The sequence below is a fragment of the Zosterops lateralis genome (assembly GCF_965231275.1).
Source record: "Zosterops lateralis genome assembly, chromosome: 2".
In the NCBI taxonomy this organism is placed as follows: Eukaryota; Metazoa; Chordata; class Aves; order Passeriformes; family Zosteropidae; genus Zosterops; species Zosterops lateralis.
In genome coordinates, this window is record NC_139763.1 from 107,016,527 (window position 1) to 107,038,023 (window position 21,497).

At 51.0% G+C, this 21,497-nt stretch overlaps 1 protein-coding gene across 1 annotated transcript; it reads left to right on the forward strand.

Annotated features, from left to right (window-relative positions):
* Window positions 1–305: 305 nt before the first annotated feature.
* CD101 (CD101 molecule) lies at window positions 306–17,470 on the forward strand (the record flags this gene model as incomplete). The annotated part of the gene is made up of 9 exons (XM_083855704.1): window positions 306–357; window positions 1,284–1,661; window positions 2,999–3,415; window positions 6,146–6,529; window positions 7,340–7,723; window positions 8,644–9,048; window positions 13,416–13,817; window positions 14,637–15,032; window positions 16,507–17,470. The coding sequence occupies 9 exons, from the start codon at window positions 306–308 to the stop codon at window positions 16,692–16,694; spliced, it is 3,006 nt and encodes a 1,001-aa protein (XP_083711830.1). The 3' UTR covers window positions 16,695–17,470.
* Window positions 17,471–21,497: the final 4,027 nt, after the last annotated feature.

Genomic DNA, 21,497 nt, shown 5'->3' on the forward strand with positions numbered 1-21,497 from the left:
AGCCAGTAGGTGCCCACAGGTGGGTATCTGGCACTGTGTGGACACAGTGGCAGAAGGGGCTTTGGGCATAGTCATACTTGCCCAGGTGACATGAAGACAGGGTTCTGGCTGTCACCTCCCAGAGGGTGTTACTCTGCTGATGCACCCTGCCCCGTAACTTCTCCCTGCACTTCTAAGCAGAGGAAACCACCACTGACAGACAGTTTCCTCCCAGCCACTTTCTAAATAGCAGAGTGGCTGTCACCATCGTCCATGAGAACCCACCGCTGCCCCTCTGAGACAGGATCGAAGCACAGCAGATTCCCATGGGGCTGGCACAGTGCCTGGCAGCTGCCTTCCTCTTCCTCCTCCTCCTGGGTGAGTGCCCTGCCCAGTGGCCGGGGCTTTCTTGGAAGTGTTGTGGGGAAAGCAGGGCAGGGGGAGCTCAGCCAGCGCTGCTCTGGCTCGATCGCCGTGGGAAGAGGTGCATCAGCATGTGCTCCTTCTGCACTGTGTTTTCACTCTGAAATGACAGCCCAAACCCTTAGAGGGTTTCCGTGAGGGGACATACACGTCCCCGTTGAGTGGCTGATTGTGGTGTGGAGGGCATTACCTCTCTTTCACTGGGGGCGAATTTCTTAAGGTTCCCTAGGCAACGCTGTCACCAGTTCTCTTCCCTAGACACCACGGTTGCTTTTTGACTCAGGACCCATGTCCTGTGGGCATTCTGCTTGGTGTGCGTGCTGAGCACCAGAGAGACTGAATGTCACCACTGGGAGCTATATGGAAGGGGAGGGTCCATGGGTGGCAATCCCCAGACCCTCTGCAAGCAGAAATGGAGGGAGTTCTCGATGCTTCCTGGTGCCCCCTGCCTTCAGAGGAGCTCTTGCTGACTCACTCCATCTCCTATGCTCTACTCAGTTTCTGCCTGTGGAGCATCTCTGCAGCAGCCAGCCTGCTGCTGACCTTCACTGCCCCATGTTCCTCAGCTTCTGCATTGCATCTCCTCCTCTGGCAGTGATCAGCTCTGCATCCCTGCTCCCAGTCCCCCACACTTTTTGCAGGACCCGAAAGCTTGCCCCTCTTAACACACCACAAGCTTCCTCCAGTGCTCTCAGCCCAGTTGCTGCTTCCTCTGCAAGGCTGCCTGAGGGAGGCTCTTCAGGCACGCACAGGCTTGGCAGCCCTGTGGCCATGATGCTCTGGTCTCTGTCCTGTGGCCCCTGGTGTGGCAGGAGACAAGAAAGTTCAGGGCTCTGTCATTCTTGTAACTGTACCTCTGCAAACACCGTGTGTGCTGACAGGTCTGACCACTGCTCAGAGGGTGGTGACTGTCCAGGAGGGCCCCCTGTACCGCACGGAGGGCTCCCACGTCACCCTGTGGTGCAAGGTGAGCGGCTACCAGGGCCCGGCGGAGCAGAACTTCCAGTGGTCCATCTACCTGCCCTCGGCCCCCGAGCGGGAGGTGCAGATCGTCAGCACCGTGGACCCCTCGTTCCCCTACGCCATCTACACCCAGCGCGTGCACGGCCGCGGCATCTTCGTGGAGCGGCTGCAGGGGGACGCCGTCCTGCTGCACATCACCGAGCTGCAGGAGCGCGACGCCGGCCAGTACGAGTGCCACACGCCCAACACCGACGAGAGGTACTTCGGCAGCTACAGCGCCAAGACCAACCTCTCAGGTGGGTCCTGAATGGGAGCCCTGCTCCCAGGGGTGCCTTGGAAGGACTGACCTGAAACAGAGACTGGACTAGTCTCAGAGTTAGTAAATAAAGCTAGTGAAACATTTATTGAAAGGTCTCTAGGATCCACCTTGGGCAGGACAGGGCCTGACCAGGGCTACACCCAAGGTGGACAAAGAATGGTCACAAAATGACTGACTGATCACGAGATCTTACACTTTTATAAGTTTTGGTCCATTTGTGTATTGGGGTTTAATTGTCCAATTACAGCTTCAGGTTGTGAGGCCCATCCTTCTTGTTCCTCCCTTCAGCCACCCTTATTTATGCTTTTGGGTGTGAAAGTTGTCCTTGGTCTTCAGCAGGAAAAGGATTTGTTTTGTCTCCCTGCTCTGTGAAGAGAGCTGACTGACACTTAATATGAGGCTCGGAACTACAGCCCTAGCTAGGCAGCACAGAATCTGAAAAACATGAAAGCTAAAATTTAAGGCATCACCTGTGGGGCAGGTCTCTACTGTCTCCACCTTTCTATTGGGGTGCTAGAGTCCTACTGGGGAAAAATGCCCATCTGTCAGAGGGACAGCTGGGGAAAGAGATGATTAGTGGGGCTGAGGTTAGGTATGTCCAGATATCCCTTTCCATTTTCTCTAGTTATTGCCTCTTAGCCAGAGCAAGGGATGGGACAGGACGCCTCTGCTCTCTCATGGCCTGACTCCAGACACAGACACAGCATGTCACAGCTGAGCACTTAGGAATGCAGGAGTTTCCAGGCTCTGTGCATTAACTATTGTTGTCTTCTCAGGTCAGGGTGTGGGAATTGACCCAAGTGGGATACCCACAGATGGAGGGAGGCAGCAGCCCTTGCAGGCCACTGGGGAGGGAAGGCAATGGGGTAGAGAAACAGAGGGAAGGGGCCTACTGTGAGCCCACCAAGTCCACATGGTGGTATGGTACTGCCACTTGGTGTTCAGCCCTGTTTTCTCCTTTATCTCGGTGTTGCACCAGTCTATGTTTGGGATATTGAGGGGATGGATCCTAATCTCCTTGGGGTTGCCTAATTAATAGTGACTGTAGTTTGACTGAAGAGGGCACTGCAAAGAGATTTGCTGTTTTTCTTGTTTGCTGAGATTTTTGTTTGCTTCGCACCTCAACATAAGCTGATGGAAGCCTTGTCAGTCAGCTATAGAAGATTTTTCTCCTATGCTGTCAGATCCCTTAGGCTGTGGTTGTAGTTTCTTAGGAGTTATCCTATGCAGGGACAGGAGCTGGACTCAGTGATTCTTGTGGGTGTCCTTCAGCTCAGGATATTCTGTGATTGTCTGTTTCTCCCCCATGCTCAGTGATTCCAGACACACTCTTGGCTTCCATGGCATCCCAGGCCCTCACTCTCATGGAAGGGGATGTGCTGGAGCTGACCTGTGAGGTGTCCAAGTCCACTGCCCAGCACACCCATCTCTCAGTGGGCTGGTACCTTCTCCAGGGAGCAGGAGAGCACCGCCCTGAGGAGATCCTCACCCTCACCAAGGACTTCACCCTGAAGCCAGGGCCCTCTTATGAGAAGAGGTTTCTGGAGGGGGATGTGCAGCTGAACAAGGTTGGGAACACGATGTACAAGCTTGTCATCAGGGGAGTGAAGCCTTCTGACCAGGGGCTGCTGTACTGTGAGGCAGCTGAGTGGATTGAGGATCCTGACAAGACATGGAAGGACATCTCCCGCAAGGAAACAGAGAGGACTTCGCTGGCAGTTGTGAGCCAGGGTAAGGCCTTTGAAAACTCACATGTTGTCTTCAGCTCCCCTGTGCATTCAAGGCTGTACAGCAGCAGATTTCAGTGCCCCTTCACCTGCCTCTGCTGCAGCCCAGGGACACTGGTGGGTCTGGCTGGACACAGAGGGGGTGGGCTGGGCTGGGCTCAGGGCCTTGGCAACCCCTGCTTCAGGAGCTGTTGGTGCTTTGGCTGTTCCTGCAGTCAAATCTGTGATGCCAGCAGCAAGCCCACAGCCTCACAAACCCATGAGAGGTGTTACAGAGGTGTGTGCCCAGACCAGCCTGGATCTTTGGCAGCGCTAAACTCCAGCATGTGGAAAACGGGGTTGTTGCACTACCTTGAGGGTCTTGTGGCCTTAAAAATGTGCACCCCCATCAGCTGCTCATCACTGTGCCTCAGCCACAGGCACAGAGGGACACAGGGATGGCCTGTGTGTGCTGCACAGCTCTTGTTGGGGGTGGCTTGTCTGCCCCTGCTGCCACCATCCCACTGGTTTCCAGAGCAACTGGCACTGCTGTTTATTAGGCTATTCCTCTGAGCACCCTTTCTGCCATCTCTCCTGCCACAAGCCCTTGCTGGCTGCAGTCCCTCACCCTGCTCTTCCCTCAGATGTGTGTGAGTAGCTGTGCCCAGGGGAAGGGAGAATCTGTCTCACCAGTAGGCTTTAGCTCAAAGCAGGCAAGGCAAGGATGTGGCTAGTTGGTGTCCTTTAGCATAGTGTGCAGTAAAATTGGAGCAAGTTTCCTGCTGAAACCCTGCCTATGGAGATGGTGTACCCTTGTCCCCACATCTCAGGGTGAGTGGAAGGAGGCCACAGAGCAGAGCTGAGGCAGTGAGGGGAACTGATGTCTCATGTGAGGGTGGTGAGTCAGAGCAGGAAACCAAAGAAATGGGTGAGAACTGAGCACTCCATACGTGGCTCAGGGGAGCAAGGTATCAGGAGGAGGGGGAGGAAAGTGTGGTCTCTTGTCAGTCTGTTTCCTGAAACCTATCTGACTGGCAAAGCTTTATTCCCCTCATTGTGCACTGTTTGCAGCAAAGGCTTTCTAAACCTGCTGCTACTTGGGGAACAATGGCAGTCAGTGCACTTCTATGCATCCTCTTGTTGAAGTGAGCTTGTCGTGACTGGTAGTGTGTGGATTCAGGCATCAGAGCCATGGGATCATTCCAAAATAGAGAAACCTTGTCAGAGTGTGGTATTTATCCTGTGGTGACTGTTAAAGCTGGAAGGGAGGTGATGGTGGTGAGCAGACATTATGATGGCAGTATTGGTGCTCCTGGTATTGTCATGGTGGGACAGCAGTGAGTGTACAAGACCTCCATCAAACATGCAGGGCTGGTTTATTCCTCCAGCACCCAGTGTGGGACCCCAGGCTGCAGGGCTGAGCACCCCATCATCACTCTGAGAGCCATCAAGCACTCTGGCCATGGCTAACTGCTCCATCAGTTTCTATAAACTCTGCAGCAAATATTTAGGAATGCCAAACATATCTGCAGCAGCTGGGATTCCTGTTCACAAAGTGTTTATGAGCCATGTTTAAATTCACAGGGTACTCTGCTTTCAATAAATTATTTGAGCCCTTCCAGTTGTGGTCTGGGAGCTGCTCTGTTTTCCTTCCAAACGACAGCATGTAACCTTTCCTTGTTTTGAGACTCAGGGGGCACCACAGTGACCCCAGGCAGACAGAGTGGTGTGAGCCAGGGAATCGGGGCTCAGTCCTTCCTCCAGGTTTTTGGCCATGCTAGTGCTTTGTGGGGTCATGGCACAGGGTTTTGGGGTACCCAGTGGGTTTCCTGCTTGCAGCCACTGTCCAGCCAGGCTGATGCCAGGAGCCAGGGACACTGAATGCCCAGCAAGGAAGGTGAATAGTATCATAGGACCAAGAGATGGGTCTCTAGCTCAGACACAGCTGACTGGCTACCCAAGAAGGTTGGCCAAGGGGAAGATGACTTTAGGTTCCCTCTGTCACTGCCTTCTTTGCTCAGCACCTACTGCTGATTGGTATGGGGGGCAGCATCCACTGCCTCTTGCTTCCTTCCTACCACCCCATGCTGTGACAAATCTTGACATTTCTGCTTTCTGTAGCAACTTAACCCAAATCCTCTCCAGCTTGGAGAGCATCTCTTGCCACAACCCACAGTAACCAGTGGGGACTTCAGCAGGCAGGAACAGCTACAGCAGATTCAGACAAGCTGCTTGAATACCAGACCTTCATGCACCTTTTTCTGCCACAAGCAGCAGAGTTAAAACCATCACTGTGATAAAACCCTCTTGTGCCCCTTTTTGGCTTCCAGGAGAGGTGTTCCATGAGGTAAAACAGCTCCAGGAGGTGAGACAGAGGAGCACCTGCAAAAGCTGATGCCTCTGAGTAACGGCAGCCCTCAGTTTGGATGCCTGAGCTGAGCAGGGGGGTGGATGTGGCCAAAGGCCATCACAGTGAATGCTCTCCTCTGTTAGGTTTATGTCCTCTTAAGGGGGGAGCTCAGCTCCCCAGGGCTCTGGCACTTCCTCCACCTGCAACTGTGCTTAGTGCCCAGAGCTGGCAACCCTCTCCCAAAGGTCAAAGTTTTCCATCCTGATCCCTTTTCTTATGAGAGAAAACGTTTTAACAGAGAATTCCCTCCTGTTGCCCTCTGCAAGGCCACTGGTGCTGCCAGGCAGGAGGAGGGAAGCATGGGCAGGGCCACCCACCACCCTCCTTGTTTCTGACTGCCCACAGGCAGAGACCTCTCTGTGGACATTGCTGCTACTGAACAATTCCTGTCTGAAGGAGACACCTTGCAGCTAAACTGTGTGGTGGGAGCCCCAAAGAGCAGCAGCAGGCACTTTGAAGTGATCTGGCTCCTCAATGATATGGAAGTGGTCAAGATTGACCCCCATGGGGTGTTGACTTGGAAGGAAGAATACGAGGAGAGAGCCAAGCTGGGGCAGCTCCGAGCATTCAAGCCAAGCAACACAGTTTATGTTCTCACCATCTCTGAGGTGGAGCTGAAGGACAAGGGTACATACCAGTGCTCTGTGTCAGAGATGAAGACTCCTGGAGACTTGCACAGCATCCAGACCAATGTGTCATCAGCCATACAAGTCAACGTGAAGCCAATAGGTTAGTAAATCCTAATAGCTGCTCTTCTGGGTAAAGTCTGCCGGATCCTTGACTGGGGAATGCTTTAGGTCTGGCCTCATCTTGACAGGGGCAGCAAGAGTGCAAATATGCCATAGCTTGTGATAGATAATGGGAAAAGCATTTGCTTTAGCAAATATTAGCATGACAGACATAGTAGCTATCAACAAGAGTAAACCTTTAGTCCAGTCTCTTTGCAGTAAGTTTTGGGGCAAATAGGTAGAATTCTGAGGAGTCTGGGTCCTCCTGTGTCTTTGCTACCAAAACCTGTGAGCAACATCTGCTGCTGCTCCTGAAAGATCACAGGAAAACCCAGCAGAACAGGTACATCTGGGGAGAGGGATCATTGCCATTTCCATCAGGGTATTCTCCCTGTTTTGGGTGGATGATTTATGAGAAACCACTCTAAGAAAAGTGTGTGGGAGGCTTTTGGTTTCCTTGTCATAACTAGATAATGGTTGTTCTGATGCAGCAGGAGCTGCCTGCTGGGACTCAGTTTTATAACTAATTCTTTATGTGTCCATGCCCCAAGAAAGACACTAAACAGAAACAAAAAAAAATCCACAACAGAGGGTCCCCTGTCTATTGGGAGAGTCACCACAAGTCCCCCTGCACACCGACAAAACCCCAAAGCCTTCTCCAAATTTATAGGAAAAGTCTTGTTGAAAATTTCAGGCAATTCCCTAACTCCTTTCCTTTTCCAACATCAAGATTTATCTAGTCTTTCCATTTAATGCTCTGGCTTTCCCAAAGGAGCACAACATCCCAAGGTGTGGTAACTGTTGTTTGCAGAGAGCCACATGCACCTGTCCGTGTCCACCAGCACCCCATGGGTGACGGCGGGAGACCCCCTGATCCTGCAGTGCCAGGTGCAGGGAGCCACCGGCCCCGTGTCCCTGCACTGGTGGCACCTGCCACCTCAACACCCAGGGCACAAGGTGCTGGTGGCCACCATGGAGCAGGATGGCACCCGGAGCCTGGGCAGCGCCTACCAGGACTCGAGGACTCGGGGGAGCCTTCGGCTGGAGAAGGAGAGCTCGGGCACCTTCACCCTGGTGATCCCCAGCACCCTGGGTGAGGATGATGGTGGGCAGTACAGGTGTGAAGCCACACAGCGGTCCCGAGGCCAGAACTGGACAGGGAAGGGAGAGGCAGCAGTGACGGTCAGTCCCATGGGTAAGTTCAGACACTCCTATTTCTGGGATGGAGGCAGTGCTGGAGGTGTGGGTGGATGCATCTCAGTAGGAGACAGGACACTGAGCTCTGCTGTTGCTGCTGCAGGGTGACCTAGGGCTGATCACTTGGCCCTGCAGTACTTCAGTTTCCCTATTGCTACCAAGTTGCTGGAGTCCTCCATGGTGTGTTTTGGGGGACAACAGCTAAAATGCTCAGAGACCCGAAGGGCAGTATTTTGCTCAGCAGGCCTGTCTCTTAAGCTGGAATACAAAATATCTGTTCTAGCAGCATAATTACTTGCAGCAATTAGAGTTTAACAAAGCTACTTGCTGAGTTGTCTGGTGGTATTTATCAGAGATACACCCCTGATGCTGGCCTCTGATTGCTTCTCTTGCCCTCTTCTCTGAGTGCAGAGCTGCTAATCTTCACAGTGTGCAGTGACCTTTTCCTTCCTTCTTGGGTACCTTTATGGAGAAGCAGCTTTGGGCTGTGATTTAGGATGGTTTTCGTTTTTCGTTACTGGGCTGGGTGCCTGACAGCACCAGTCAGGCCACAGGAATTATTAAAGTTTTGTGGAGGGTGGAGGGAAGCAGCAAACAGGACAGCAGCATCAGCAGAGGATCCCTGGCTCCTCTGGTGTGGGACTGGGGACTCTGGAAAAGAGGGTACTCAGTTTTCTGGGAAATTGGTGCTGGGAAAGTGGGAGGTAGGAGAGGGCCAAGGGCTGCATGGGGTTGGCAGAGCACAGTGCAGCCAAGTGGAGAGTGGCACTGGCAGAGGAGCAGCAGCACTGCTGGTCCCATGGCCCTGCAGTGCCCAGGGCAGTGAGGACAGGGCTGTCCCCTGTGGGAAGGGTGGCAGTGGGGTGGCACAGGGCAGGACTCCTGTCCCCATGCCAAGGGCTCTCTCCTCCTGAGCAGGTGTTGGTCTGCACGCCACGCTGAGGAGCCGAATCCCCACCATCAGCTATGGGCAGAGCTTTGAACTCTTCTGCCAAGTGAATGCCAACTACACCCTGGAGGAGGTGCCAGCATCTGTGCAGTGGCTTTTCCAGCCCAGCCAGCCCACGGGTCCCTTACAAGAGCTGGTCCAGGTCCTTCCCAGTGGCACTGTGGTCTGGGGGACAGCACAGCCACACTTCCAGAGGAAAGCCCAGCTGGTGAAGGATGGCACCTCCTTCAGGCTGCACATCCATAGTGCCCTGCCTGCCAATGAGGGGATGTACCAGTGTAAGGTGGAGGTCTGGAGGAGGAACATCCTGCCCCTGGGGCAGCCAGCAGCCAGCATCAGCTCCAATGCTGTGGAGATAAAAGTGGTGCTGCCAGGTAAGCAGAGCCTTCAGCAGAGGTCTCTCCTGCAATTTTAAATCCATCAAACATGGGGGCAACCAGGGCCACTGATGTCTGGAGTGTCCCCAACAGGGTCGCCTCCCGGGGCTGCAAGAAATGGTGCTGCCTGTTCTGGTGCTTCCTTAGCAAAACCTGACAAAAGGTTTTGCTTGGAGGCAAATTTGGTGCTGGCAAGTGGCAGTATCTATTTGTTTGCTGATTACACCAAGCATACAGGGATCAGCCTTGACACTAGGATTTTACACCCAGTTTCTGGAAAGAAGCAGTGCCCCCCAAGAAGCCCAGCTGAATGTTGGGGTTGTGGGGTACACCCCATGGTGTGGGCTTCTGGGAGGCAATGGAGAGGGACCAGCCCCTGAAGCTGATGCTGGGATATGTTTGTGTTCCCTGACCAGAATATTCAAGGTATGCTGAGAAAGCACCAAGCCTCTCTGCTGGGCTGGGAGCCAGCCCTGAGCCTCAGGGTGCCAGGGACTCCGTGGGAAGGTATCTCCTGCTGGGCACAGCTGCAGCAGGGGCCCTCCCCAGGGTTCCCTTTTATGGCCATCGCTGCAGGCAGGGTCTGTGCTGCCATCCCTCCTGCCAGCATCCCGCTGGGAGCCTGTCTCATCCTCTTATGGAAGAGAGATGTTGCAAACAGACCCCAGCCCCCCAGCCACCCTGCCATGCTTCCTGCCACCCCTGGCAGCACCATGGTGTCTGCATGCCCTGCTCACAGCTGGGGCTGCTGCAGGAACTGCAGGGTTGTTCTGGCCAAAGCCTCTGATCCTTTGGAGGCAGACATGAGAATATGGGCCAGTTTATTTTTTTGCCCTCGTGTCTGTTCTGCCAGCAAAGGAGAGTTCTTGTTCTCTCTTTTTTTTTTTTTTTTTTTTTTTTTTTTTTTTTTTTTTTTTTTTTTTCCATGTGCTCCTTCCTCTAAAATCCTTGGATTTTTGGAATCCCAACCTAGTGGACTGAAATTATGCATTTTTCATGTTTTTTAACTGATGGGTTTGCTGTGACATACAGCTAATGCATTTCCTTCCCTGTCTGGGCTCTTTTCTCTGGTGCTCTCTCCTGTTCCACTGTTACTCATTCCTCATCCCTGTGGAGCTGCCTGCTGGGATGCTCTGTTGAGCACTGGAGCTACAACCAGCTGGGGCAGGGTGGCACTGAGGCAAGGGGTGACAATAACCAGCATCTCTGACACACATCTCTAGGGTAAATGGCATTAAGATGAGCAGGTGTAATTGCAGAGCATCTACATGGAGGAGATGGTAGCAGCATGAGACTACAACATTTGGCTCCAAACACATTGCAGCTGTTGCTGGAGACTGTGACATTGCAAAGATGGTGGGAACTTGGAGAGGGTGATGCACTGGGAGAGGAGGTTCCTGCTGGCTCTAGTGCCACCTCTCTTGGAAAGGCAGCACAAGTGAAGGATATTTGGGAAGGTAGGGAAGTCTGGGGAGGAAGCCAGCTCAGGCAGCAATAGGGTTGAGGAGAAGCTGCTGAAAATGAAGCTGCAAATCATGAAAATCACCAGCCTGCTTCTCCTCACATAAAACATTATAGCTGGAGCCTGCAGAGATACTGGAGTTCTTGACTTTTTGCTTCAGCACTTTGTTCACTACTTTATGTCAATCAGTGCTTTAGGAGTTTACATGTTGCTGTGGTCTAGGGACCATCTTCAGATGGGAGGGACATCCATGAAAGATTATAACAGGTGGGGAAGGAGGACAGATCTTTTCCATTTCCAACATCTTAAGTGGAATTTCATAACCAGTGCTCCATGAGCCTCTCAGTGCAGCTGCTTCTCCCACTCTGGAGTAAGCTGCAGGGGCTTTTTCACCTTGTGTCCCTCAGGCCAGCAGCACATAGGCTGTGCTCCTCTGCCTGCTCCACTGCTCTGGGCCAGGCAGAAAGCCAAGCATCAGCAGGCAAGGCTCACAGTGAGACAAGCAGTGAGATGCTTGGCTTGTTTAATTAAATTGAAAATGAAAGAGAAAACAGCACCATGGCTTTATGTGAGAAAGGAAGAGGCAGGCAGCTGCTCTGCCCTTTTGGTAATTGATCTTTGGCAGTAGAGAGAGAGGAAACCTGGAGCTAAAACAAAGGGGCTTTGCAGCAAGTGCTCTGCTTCCTCTTGAGGTGATCTCTGAGAGTGTAACAGTGATTTTCCTCAAAATCAAGCACTCAAGGCAGTGGTTCCTGTGCCTCCTCTCTGAGCTCTAGTAGCTTTTCCTTCTCTGGAGCATTTTCTGCCCCAGTGGATTTCATACTGAAGCCAGACCTTGCCTGCCCCTTTGTCCCCTGGCAGTTCACTGACTGGCTCAGTGGTATCTTTGGTACTGAGCAGATGAAGTTAAGAATTAAGTGTCTTATTTTTTCCAGCGTGATCAGTTCACCTGTCACAGAAACACCGGATGGTGGAGATTGGCAGGGACCTCTGGAGGTCCAGCTCCCTGTGCAAGCAGGGCCACCTAAAGCAGGCTGCTCAGAACCATCTCCAGATGGCTTTTGAGTATCTCCAGTGTTCCCCTCTGAAGAGTTGTGCTTCCACAGAATTGGCTCTGGGATGGGCATACTTTCAAGTACTGAAGTTTAAGACATCAACTTGCATCTAATTCCCAGATGTGCTCAAGTCTCTGTGATTTTCATGGTGGATCTGATGAATTTGCACAGTGTCCTAAATTAGGGTGATGCTGTCCCCTGTCTTCTGCTTTTTTGCCCGTACCTGTTTCTTCAGAGCAGCAAATGCACACTGTGAAATGCAGGACAGCACTTTGATCCCTTGGGAGCATCCACCTCCCAGATACCCTGTTGAGTCTTGCTGTGGAAATCCTCACCCCTGAAGTGAGGCAATAAGTGGATACTGGGACTCATATAATGCCTCTGGAGGAAACTGCCAACCTTTTGGTGAAAATGTGTTTGTCTGCAGAGAGAAGGAAGAGTAATGAGGTACAAAGAGAAAAGAACAAGCAGGGAGGTTTTGTTGGCAGATTTTACATAGAGGCAGAGAGGCTCTACAGGGATGTAAAGACATATTAGTTGGGATATTTTGCTTTGACCAGTCTCAAGAGAGGCAGTGAAGGCCTCTGAAATGGATTGCTTGAGTTTTGAGAAGAAATGCTTGAAGGAAGGGGAAATGTTCAAGCTTTCTCCTGCAGTGTCCCTCTTCCCCCTCAGCGCCTGGGAGAAGCCACAGCTCCCTCCTGTCCCAAAGCCCTCTCCACAACCTGCTGCCAACACATCCCATGAGAGAGGGCTGGGAAGGAGAGTGCCCTGATGAGCCTGTGGCCAAGGGCAGGGGTCTAAGACATTCTGAGGGACCATCTCAGTGTGTCCTCTGCTGCCTGTCCCCAGACCAGCACCCAGGGGCTGAGCCTTAAGGGAGCTCAGTTGTCTCCAGCCTCTGTGGCAGAGGGTGTCCAGCTGCTCAGCTCATATGCAAGAAAAAGTGCTAAGAATGGAAACTCAGCCTACAGCCCCTAAAAACCCTCATGAGGTCTCCTGCTGAGTAATTTCTCCCTACCCAAGGTGGATACCTGTGTGTACTTCTTCCCCTGACTCCATCTGACAGAGGTGGAGTTTCAGCATGGAGAGGAAATGCAGGTGGTTGGAGGACCTTTAGAGATATGGATTTGCAGCCTTTTCACTGCTGGAGGAGAGGTTCCAGCAACAGGTGATGAGCTGTGGGAAGAGTTTCCCTCAAAGCAGGAGCAGCACAGACACACCAATGCCTGCTGCTGAGGGCAGAGCTGCAGGCTGCACCATCCCTCTGCTCTCCTCAACTGCATCGCCTTAAGCAATCACTGGGTGTGATCACAGAGGGTGTGCAGGACTCTGTCGTGTGGTTTTGGATTAATAACCACAGCAAACACCTGAGATGGCAACTGTTAGTGAAACCCACAGGAGCTCTGTAGTCTCTCTGCGATAAAAGACATTTGTTCACAGTCTCCAAAGCTGTGGGCTGGTTTTGTCACGTATGTGTGAACCTGCTGATGGAAGCAGTGGTAGACAGACACATTTGCTTCACACAGAGACTTTGCATCCAAGCTCCAACACAATGGCTGCCTCCATCCCCCATTCCTGCTCCGTGGTCTCCAAGGCAGCTCCTCTGCTACTCTCCTGCCCAGCTGTGATTCCCTGCTATTGTTCAAACAACGGTGTGTGGATTTGCTCTTTCCCTCCTTCCTCCACCCTCTGCTCCAGCATCCCCTGGGTCCTTGTCCTCTGTGCACCTTCTTCCTTACTCCTCTTTCAGTGTGTTTCTCTCAGGACAGCTTTATTCCTCTCCTTGTCAGTATCCCTGTACTGGCAGCTGCATCTGGCATGATTGTTTTGTTTCTCCATTTTAGAAAGCAAGCTTCAGGTTGCTACGAAAGACAGCTCTGTGGAAATTGCCAGCGGTAACACAGCCATTGAGTGCAGGGTTGTGTTTGCCCGGAATGATTCACAGTTTGCTGTCACCTGGTACCTCCTGCCTCCTCTGGCAGATGAAACACCCCTGCAAATCGTCAGGGCCAACTACAACAGCGTACTGGAGTACGGGTTTGAATTCAGCTCTCCTGCACAAAAGTCCCGGTTCCTGAGCCAGAGGGTGTCCAGCAACATATTCCAGCTGCAGATTGTGTCTGCAAACCTCAGGGACGGGGACAGGTACTACTGTGTGGTAGAGGAATGGCTCTGGCTGGTGGATGGCTGGTACAAGCTGGGAGAGGGAACATCAGGAAGGACCACGCTGAAGTTCAAATTCCAAGGTGAGCAGGTGTTATCCCTTGTATAGATGCTGCTGAAGAAGGTTGGATCAACTTATGATGGGCCTCTGCCAGGCCTCTCCTAAGCTGGCAGGGCTTAGGAAAAGCAGCAGCTCCTGTGTTGGATCTGAGGCTTAAGGATGCAGGAGTTGTCAGTGCCTCTCAAAGGGAAATAGGGAATTAGGAAGATTTACCATATCCTCCCAAACCAACCGAGCTGCTATTTTTGCTACTGGCAGATGTAGTCGAATGCTTCATAACAAAGTGAATTGTGGCCTTTTTCTTTTCCCTCCAACACCTGGTGCACTTGGGTGGTTGTACAATGCTGTGAATAGAGAAGCTGCCCTTACCTGGTGCTCCTGAGCTGCCTGAAGGAAAACATTTGGTTTTCCTTACCCTGCAGCACTAACTTGCTGCTAAGAAACAAGAGTGGAGGTTCAGCTGCTCTCACCTTAATCACTGCACCTCTGGGGTGCATGGTGGGTCTCCCTGGCTCAGTTCTTCCCTCTCTCAGCCTCACTCCAGCCCTAAATAAAGTGGATCAGAGAATTCCACCTTCCTAAATAGCTTTTGGTCCAAAGGATGCCTTGATTATTTATTGGGAGGGGGTAGGAAGTATTACTGCACAGGGGCAGAGATGATGGGGAAGGTGGGGACATGAAACCCTGGGGAGAATGAGTCACAGGAGCAAGGGGCCTCTGGGTGTCCAGCAGAGGCTCCTGTGGGAGGCCAAGGTTCCTCTCAGCCTGTGGGTGCAGGCAGAAGTGTTTTTACAGCAGTACAACACCTCAACATCTCTTTCTGCTTGCACTCTTCCCCCAGAGCACGAGCTGCAGGTGGAGAAAACCAACCACAACATCTCTGCCCGGGAGGGCGAGGAGGTGACGCTGCCCTGCCGGCTGCAGGGCGCCCTCCTGCCCGGCACACACATCTTGGCCACCTGGTTCCAGGTGCAGAGCAGCGGCCGTGACAGCGCCCTGCTGAGCCTGCACCGCGATGGCTCCGTGGAGTATCCCCGGGAGCGCCCTGCAGGGAGGCTCTACCTCCGCCGCCCCTCCGCTGGCGACTTCAGCCTGACGCTGAGCACCGTGCAGAGCGGAGACGCCGGGCTGTATTACTGCCAGCTGCAGAAATGGCAGCAGCAGGGCGAGGGGGAGGACTGGGCTCTGCGAGCCTCGGCGCGCTCGGGGTACACCCGGCTCACCACCGCCCCGCCAGGTAACGCTGCTGAGTGCCGGGGGCTGATCGCCCTGCATGGCTCCTCTCCCCACAGCCCTGCTGGGGCCACAACCTAAAGGCTCTTCTTGGTGTGACTTCTCTGGCCAGTCTGTCTAGAGTGAGGTCTCTAAAAACAGCCTCTGTTCAGTTTGGGGTGAGTGGGGGAGCGTGCTGGGTGCAAAGGTAGGACTGGATTGTGCGTGCAGAAGTTTGAGTAAATAAAAGCAAAGGTTTCAGTCAGGTGCACGCAGCCTTTTTAGGAAGGTAATAGGCAGGAGTTGTTGCTGCTTTGGGAAAATAGGAGGCTCAGATGACCCATGTGGAGGAAAAAATATAAACTGTGAAATCAATCATGATGCACCCAGCTGAGAGGATCAGCACTTGTACTCTCTTTCAGCTCTGGAGCTGCCGTGCCTGGAGCCAGCCTGGGCGCCCACACGGCTTCTGCAGCAATTCCCAGTGCTGACCAGCATGGAAAGAGTGGCCCTGCAGAGCCCTCCCCTGTGCCTGCTGCTCCCACAGCCAGGCACGGAGCCTGCTCTCATGACTTTGCACCTACAGCAGAGCTAATCTGGATTTAATTGCACAGAGAGGGACTGACAGCACTTCATCCCCCCTGCTGTTGTGTTACTGCTGTTGTCCATCACAGTTCTCTTAAGCACTCAAGATTTCTCCTTCATCAGCTCCCTCTGTCTCTTGCTACCCATTACTGGTGGGGTAACCATTGCTAAAATTGCTCAGTAACTGCTAGTAAATTCTCCTCCAATTTTTGAATAAGTGCTTTTGTCAAGAGGTTTTCATGGTTTCCACAAAAGGCAAAATATTAGCTGAGTGGTTTTTCTTTCTCCCTCTCTTAAAAAAAATTTTTTTTGACGGGTGGCCATGTGTGTGTGTTCCTCCAGTGATGCAGGTATCTTTGAAGTACTCAGCAGCCTCCACCTCAGCTGGGGAGCTGTTCAGCCAGGGATGAGGATGGTACTCCCAGCTGCCTGCAGCTCATTGGGGATGAAATATGATAGCAGATCAGCAGTAACAAGGAGGGGCAGGTATCAGGGTGGGACAGGGACCTCTTGATCTGGGTTCCTTTGCTTTCCTCTTATCCCATCTTGCTCAGTGGTGCAGCCTCTGACAGACTTCTACCTCATCCCAGTGTCACTGGTGTCAGGCAGGGTGTGTTGCTTTTCCCTACTGAGCCCAGTCTGGGATGGGTTAGCAGAAGAACTGGGCTGTTTCTGTTGGGATGTTTTAGATTAACAAGCCAGCGCCTTATCTGACCTCCCCAGACAAAAAATTGAGCCAAATTACCTGGTTTCTCTCCCCCTTCTCCTCAGGTAGCCTGTATAAATTCTTAAAAATTGGTAGCTGTTGAAGATTGAGGGAAAAGTGTTAAGAAAGTAGAGCTTAGAGAAACAGTAGGAGACAGAAACTCAAACTAGCTTGGGGGCTCACTTTTTTTCTTTCTTTTTTCCTTCAGAGTCAACTGTTTTGTCTAGGATCTGCTCATCCCCACCACTGCTGAACTTCATCTTATACTTGCCACTGGTTCTGATCCTTCTCCTGGCCCTTGGTGTCTTCTGCTGGTACTGCAAGTCCAGGAAAAGCAAGAAGGGCAACATGACAGGATGGATGATGGAACTGGAAGGAAATGAAAAGAAAACTTAGAAAACTTAGCTGGTCTGTAGAGGCAGATGTAACTTAGGGGAGCAGAGCTGGACAGCTGAGGAGGACTGAGTACTTGCAGAAGGGCTTTTTATTGTTTTGTAGTAGGTCTTGCAATAAATCCTTGAAATTGTATGTTTGCTTTTGATGGAATGAAGCAGCTGGAATTACTAAGCAAATAGGGTTTTCATAACAAGTGTTTCTGTCTTTTAGGTTAGGTACTCACCCTTTTCCTACTCTGTTGTGGTACATTTGAGGTCATTGCAGTATGCATCTCCCACTGCATGGAAGTGATGTCATTCCTCTTCAGGAATAAGGGGAAAAAAAAAATCATCTCTTTCTGCACTGTGACACAAAAGTACTGCATTTCTGCTAATTTTATGTGTCCTGACAAAATCTATGTGGTATCCAGGCTAAAAACCAGTGGTAGAATTGGAATATTGGTGTCCCAATATTTTTTGCCCATTCTTTGCTGGGGAAGCTCTTGGACATCACTGTTGTTACATTCTGAGAATGTCTGTGCCCAAAGAACATCATCTCCAAAATGAAATGGCTCTTCATCACAAAACCTGTCACAGGAACATGAGGACTGAGCAAGGCTGGCTGGGCCTGAAGAAAATCCAGAGGAGAGGAATCACAGCCATCCATAAAAAATAAAATCCTGCTGACCCAGTAATGGACTTGCATCAAGTCTTGGATCCCAGAAGGAAGATGTGGACACCAAACTATCTCAGAGATGAGTGTACAAAGTTTCCAGCTCCTTCCTTTGCTTCTGCTGTAGAAGACAGGATCCAGCCCCTGGTACCTGGGCTGTCTGTGGGTCAGGAAGCTGCACAGCTGGGACCTGGTATTAGACACATTCAGGTTGTTCCACATAATAAAAATGTGTATGCTTGTGGAGCAGCTCCTCTATACCCTGGAATCCAGCTCAGGCTCACCTTTTCAAGGCTGAAGAGCTCTGCTACCTGAAGAATGTCTGGCTGATGCACGGAAGAAAGCAGATTTCTATCCAGTGCTGATAAGCCAAGGGATAATCCACCCCTAATTGTGCAAAATGGGATGTGGTCCCAGGGAGTTGTAAGGTCAGGTATCAAGGCAACACTCTAAGCACTGTCCTCAGACCAAAGCAGCTTTATAGAAACCACAGCAGACACTTACAAAACTGCTTCCTGTCACCACAGAGAGATTTGGAGACACCACAGCCCCTGTAGATGATCTGTTCTTTCACTTTCTTTGCAATTAGGAAAGCTGCCTCACTTCATCCTGAAGAACTGGCTGGTGCTTCAGTCCCTTGAAAAATGCAGTTTTTGCACACATCTGAAGACTACTGCTCGTGTTTCCCTGTTCAGCCACCTCTGTCTGTGCTGGCTGGTTCCAGCTTGCTCAGTCTTTCCCTGCAGGATGTTTTCTGGACCCCGTGCAGCTTTTCCCTTTGCTGCCCTGACCCCAGCTGCCTCTCCCACAGCGTGAGCGCTCAGAGCTGCATGTGGGGCCCTCTGCAGAGGTTTCCCCCCTGCCTGGTGGGTTATGTCCCGTTTACACATCCCAGTGGGATGTTTGATTTTCTCTTTGCGTGTGACGGCGCGGCACTGTTTGTGCTTGGCTCGTGCTCGTCAGGCTCCTCTCCTGCAGATTTGCTGTCTAGCAAGTTGTGTCTCCACTGTGTGTTCAGGCTGCTGGCTTTTCCTCTCTAACTGGAGCCCCATTTTCATGGGGGTGTTGAACAGCTTTCTGCAGCAGTTTGTGGAAGATCCTGCCGTCTGTCTTAGCCCTGTCTCCATTAAGCTTTAACTCATGGGCCAGTTTCTGTCTGTTTGACAGAGAAGCAGATGCTCCCAGGATATTAAACTCCTACAGGTTTCATAGAAAGTGGTAGATGGATGGAGGAGAGGAGGCGGGGGAGTTGTGCCACCCAGGGAAGGCTGCAGTGTGGGTTGGCCGCCTGGTGCCTGGTTTATGTTTAGGGAGTATGGAAAGGAGATGTAGGTGTGCTAGGGCATGGGAAAGGAAAGATAGAACTGCTTTTGACTATCAACTGTTAACAATAAATCTATGCATGTATCTTATCTGCTAATTTTGTGCTGTTTATCCAGGTTTTCATTTAGATTGCTTAGTTAGTTTGCCCATGAATACCTTGGGAGCCTACTCCACAAACCTTGGTAAAGTCAAGAATACATGATGCCTACTGCTTATCCCTTCCCACAGGGTTTTCAGTCTTTTTGCAAGGGAGATAGGTAGGTCTGCTTTGGTTTTGTTCAAAACAAACAAACAAAAAATTACTGGGTTGTGTTTTTTTCTTGCATTCTTTTTAGTACTTTTAAGTACTTTGTCCCTGTATCTCCCTGGGGATTATAGTTAAAAAGATGGTGTTCAGTTTCCACTTCTTTTTAAACATAATTTTGCCCTATTCGACTCACTTGGTGTCACACATGTCCTCAGATATTACCACAGCAAACTACTAATAGATGGCTTGACAGCCCTTTCTTCATGTGGCTTAGGATGAACCTCATCAGGACCATCTTTCTAGTCGAAAATCTGAATTATTTAGGTTGCTAATCATTACCAGAGTGCTGGGGACAGCCCTACCCTGCTGCAGCAGCCACATGTGTGGGTCAGCCTCAAAAAGCTGTGTGAGCTCTCTGAGTGACTTGGGTTTGGTGCATCTCCCAGAATTGTGCTGTCCCCTTGCTCAGCCACCTCAGCAGCCCCTGGCAGGTCTGTGGAGGCATTTTTTCTGCCATCTGATCTGTACACAAAAACTGCTGACTGCTGCAACAGGTGATTTTTTTTTTGTCTGGTGGACTGAGGGGAAAAAGGTGGGCAAAGAGAGGGAGGTTTCTCCATCAACAGGGCACTTTCTTCTTCTGTGCCATTTTTGCTCAGTTAATCAGAGCCCCATGAAGTAGCAACTTTCTATTCATGCAGGTGTAGAGATTTTAATTTAAATTCTAAGTGTGCCTTGGGCCTTGATGAAAGGGTCTGCAAAGAGAATGTGGTTTTTAGTAGGGGTGGGCTTTTTCCCCTATTTTTTCTTCTGGCTTTGCTGGGTCACTGCCAAACCTCTCAGCTAAAAGTTTAAGATGTATTTTTTTCCATGAGTGAACTTAGAGTTGTAACTAATCACAGCAAAAGCTCCAAAACAGTCCTATTTTTAAAGAGAACAATTCTGTCAGCTGAGGTAAATGTGTAAGAAGGGAGAGAGATGTGTGTGCTTGGTGGGACAGGGGGGAGGATGTTGATTTTGCTGCTGAGTTTTTTGACCACCTTTACCCACCCCTATCACCACATGTTGTTCAAATTCAGCCTGTGATATAAATTAGAATAGCTAATAAAATATATATTTAGCTGTTATAGCCATTTTCCACTTGAAGGGGGGAAAACACTGCACCCTGTCCCTCACACATGCCCTTGTCCAGGGAATGACTGCCCTGTGTGAGGGCACCATGTGGCAGGGAGATCCAGGGCCCTTTCACAGGTTTTAAAGCAGTTTAAAAAGGTTACAGGGCAATGCAGAGCTTGGTCCATGAGGAATTAATCCACTGGGAAGTGGCTGCATGGGGCTATAAGAACAGAAGTGCTGTGCTGTGTGTGGAAGGTTTTTGTAGGAAGGTATGGAAACTGTAAGGCAAGGGGAGAGCAGCACAGCACTGCCTTTCAGGCAAGCCAGCACAGCCCAGCAGCTTGGATGGATGATGTGAGGGCAGGATGGATGGGAATATTACCCCTGCATTGTGCATCCGTCCTGGAATGCTCCTATGGCACCTGCCTTCGGGCAGGAAAAAGCCCTGCTTAGTGATTTATCCAATATGCCGTGGCACAAAGGATCCTACCAGCGTCTCACCTGCACTGAGGACCTTTTTTGGCAAGAGGGAGGGTGGGTGATGGGCTGGTTGCTGTGCAGAAGTGGTGGGAAGTGGTCTGCAAGCAAGGAGATAGTTTGTGGCTGATGGCTCAGGGTTTCCTGGCCTGCCCTGCTGCCCTGGAGCAGAGGGCACAAGAGCAGCATGCTGTCCTGGACTGCCAGGGCAAGGCTGCTAAACTTCTGATAAATTATTCCAAACAAATGACCTGGAGTTCTCCTGGGATGCCCCCTCTCAAGCAGCATTTCTTCATTATTTCCTCTTAACTCTGAGTTGGTTTTGAAATCTGACATTCAGTTTTTCTTCCTGTGATAAAATATTTAAAAACTGGAAATAAAAGAACTGGAATAAAAGAATATTTTTATTATGTGCTTTGGTCTCACTTGATGACATTTTGCATTCCAGATGGTTCCTGCAGCCTCTGCTTTTTTCCTGTGTCCTTTGGCCTTGGTCTTTGGCACCTTAGACAAAGCAGAACCACTCATAGAACTCTGAACCCTCCTTAGCCATCAGGAAACTGCTGCATTGGATCTGCCTGCTGCTGGATTTTTTTGTCCTTCTCAAGTCACCTGCTCCTCCCTCCTTTCTTCCAGCAGACAATGTGGCATTACATAATTATTGTCCTAGTTGCAGTTACACTTAATTGTAGTTGCACAGGGCAGGAAAGGAGTAATGCTTTGCAGGGCAGAAGCAGTACAGCTGTGAGGCTTGAAGTGGGAAGGATGGATGAGAGGTGGTGGAATCTGGAATCTGGCTCAGTTTGCTGCCACAGTAGACAGGAGGGACCAGCTCGGTGGTCTTTAGCCAGCTGCAGCCCCCAGAAAAGATGCTGGTTGTGGTGGTGTGGGACTGACAAGGTTAATGTGTGTACCTGTGCTGTACCTGCTGCTTGTAGGGGTGAGAGGAACATTCATTTCTAGGGCTGCCGACCAAGTGTGAAAATTGA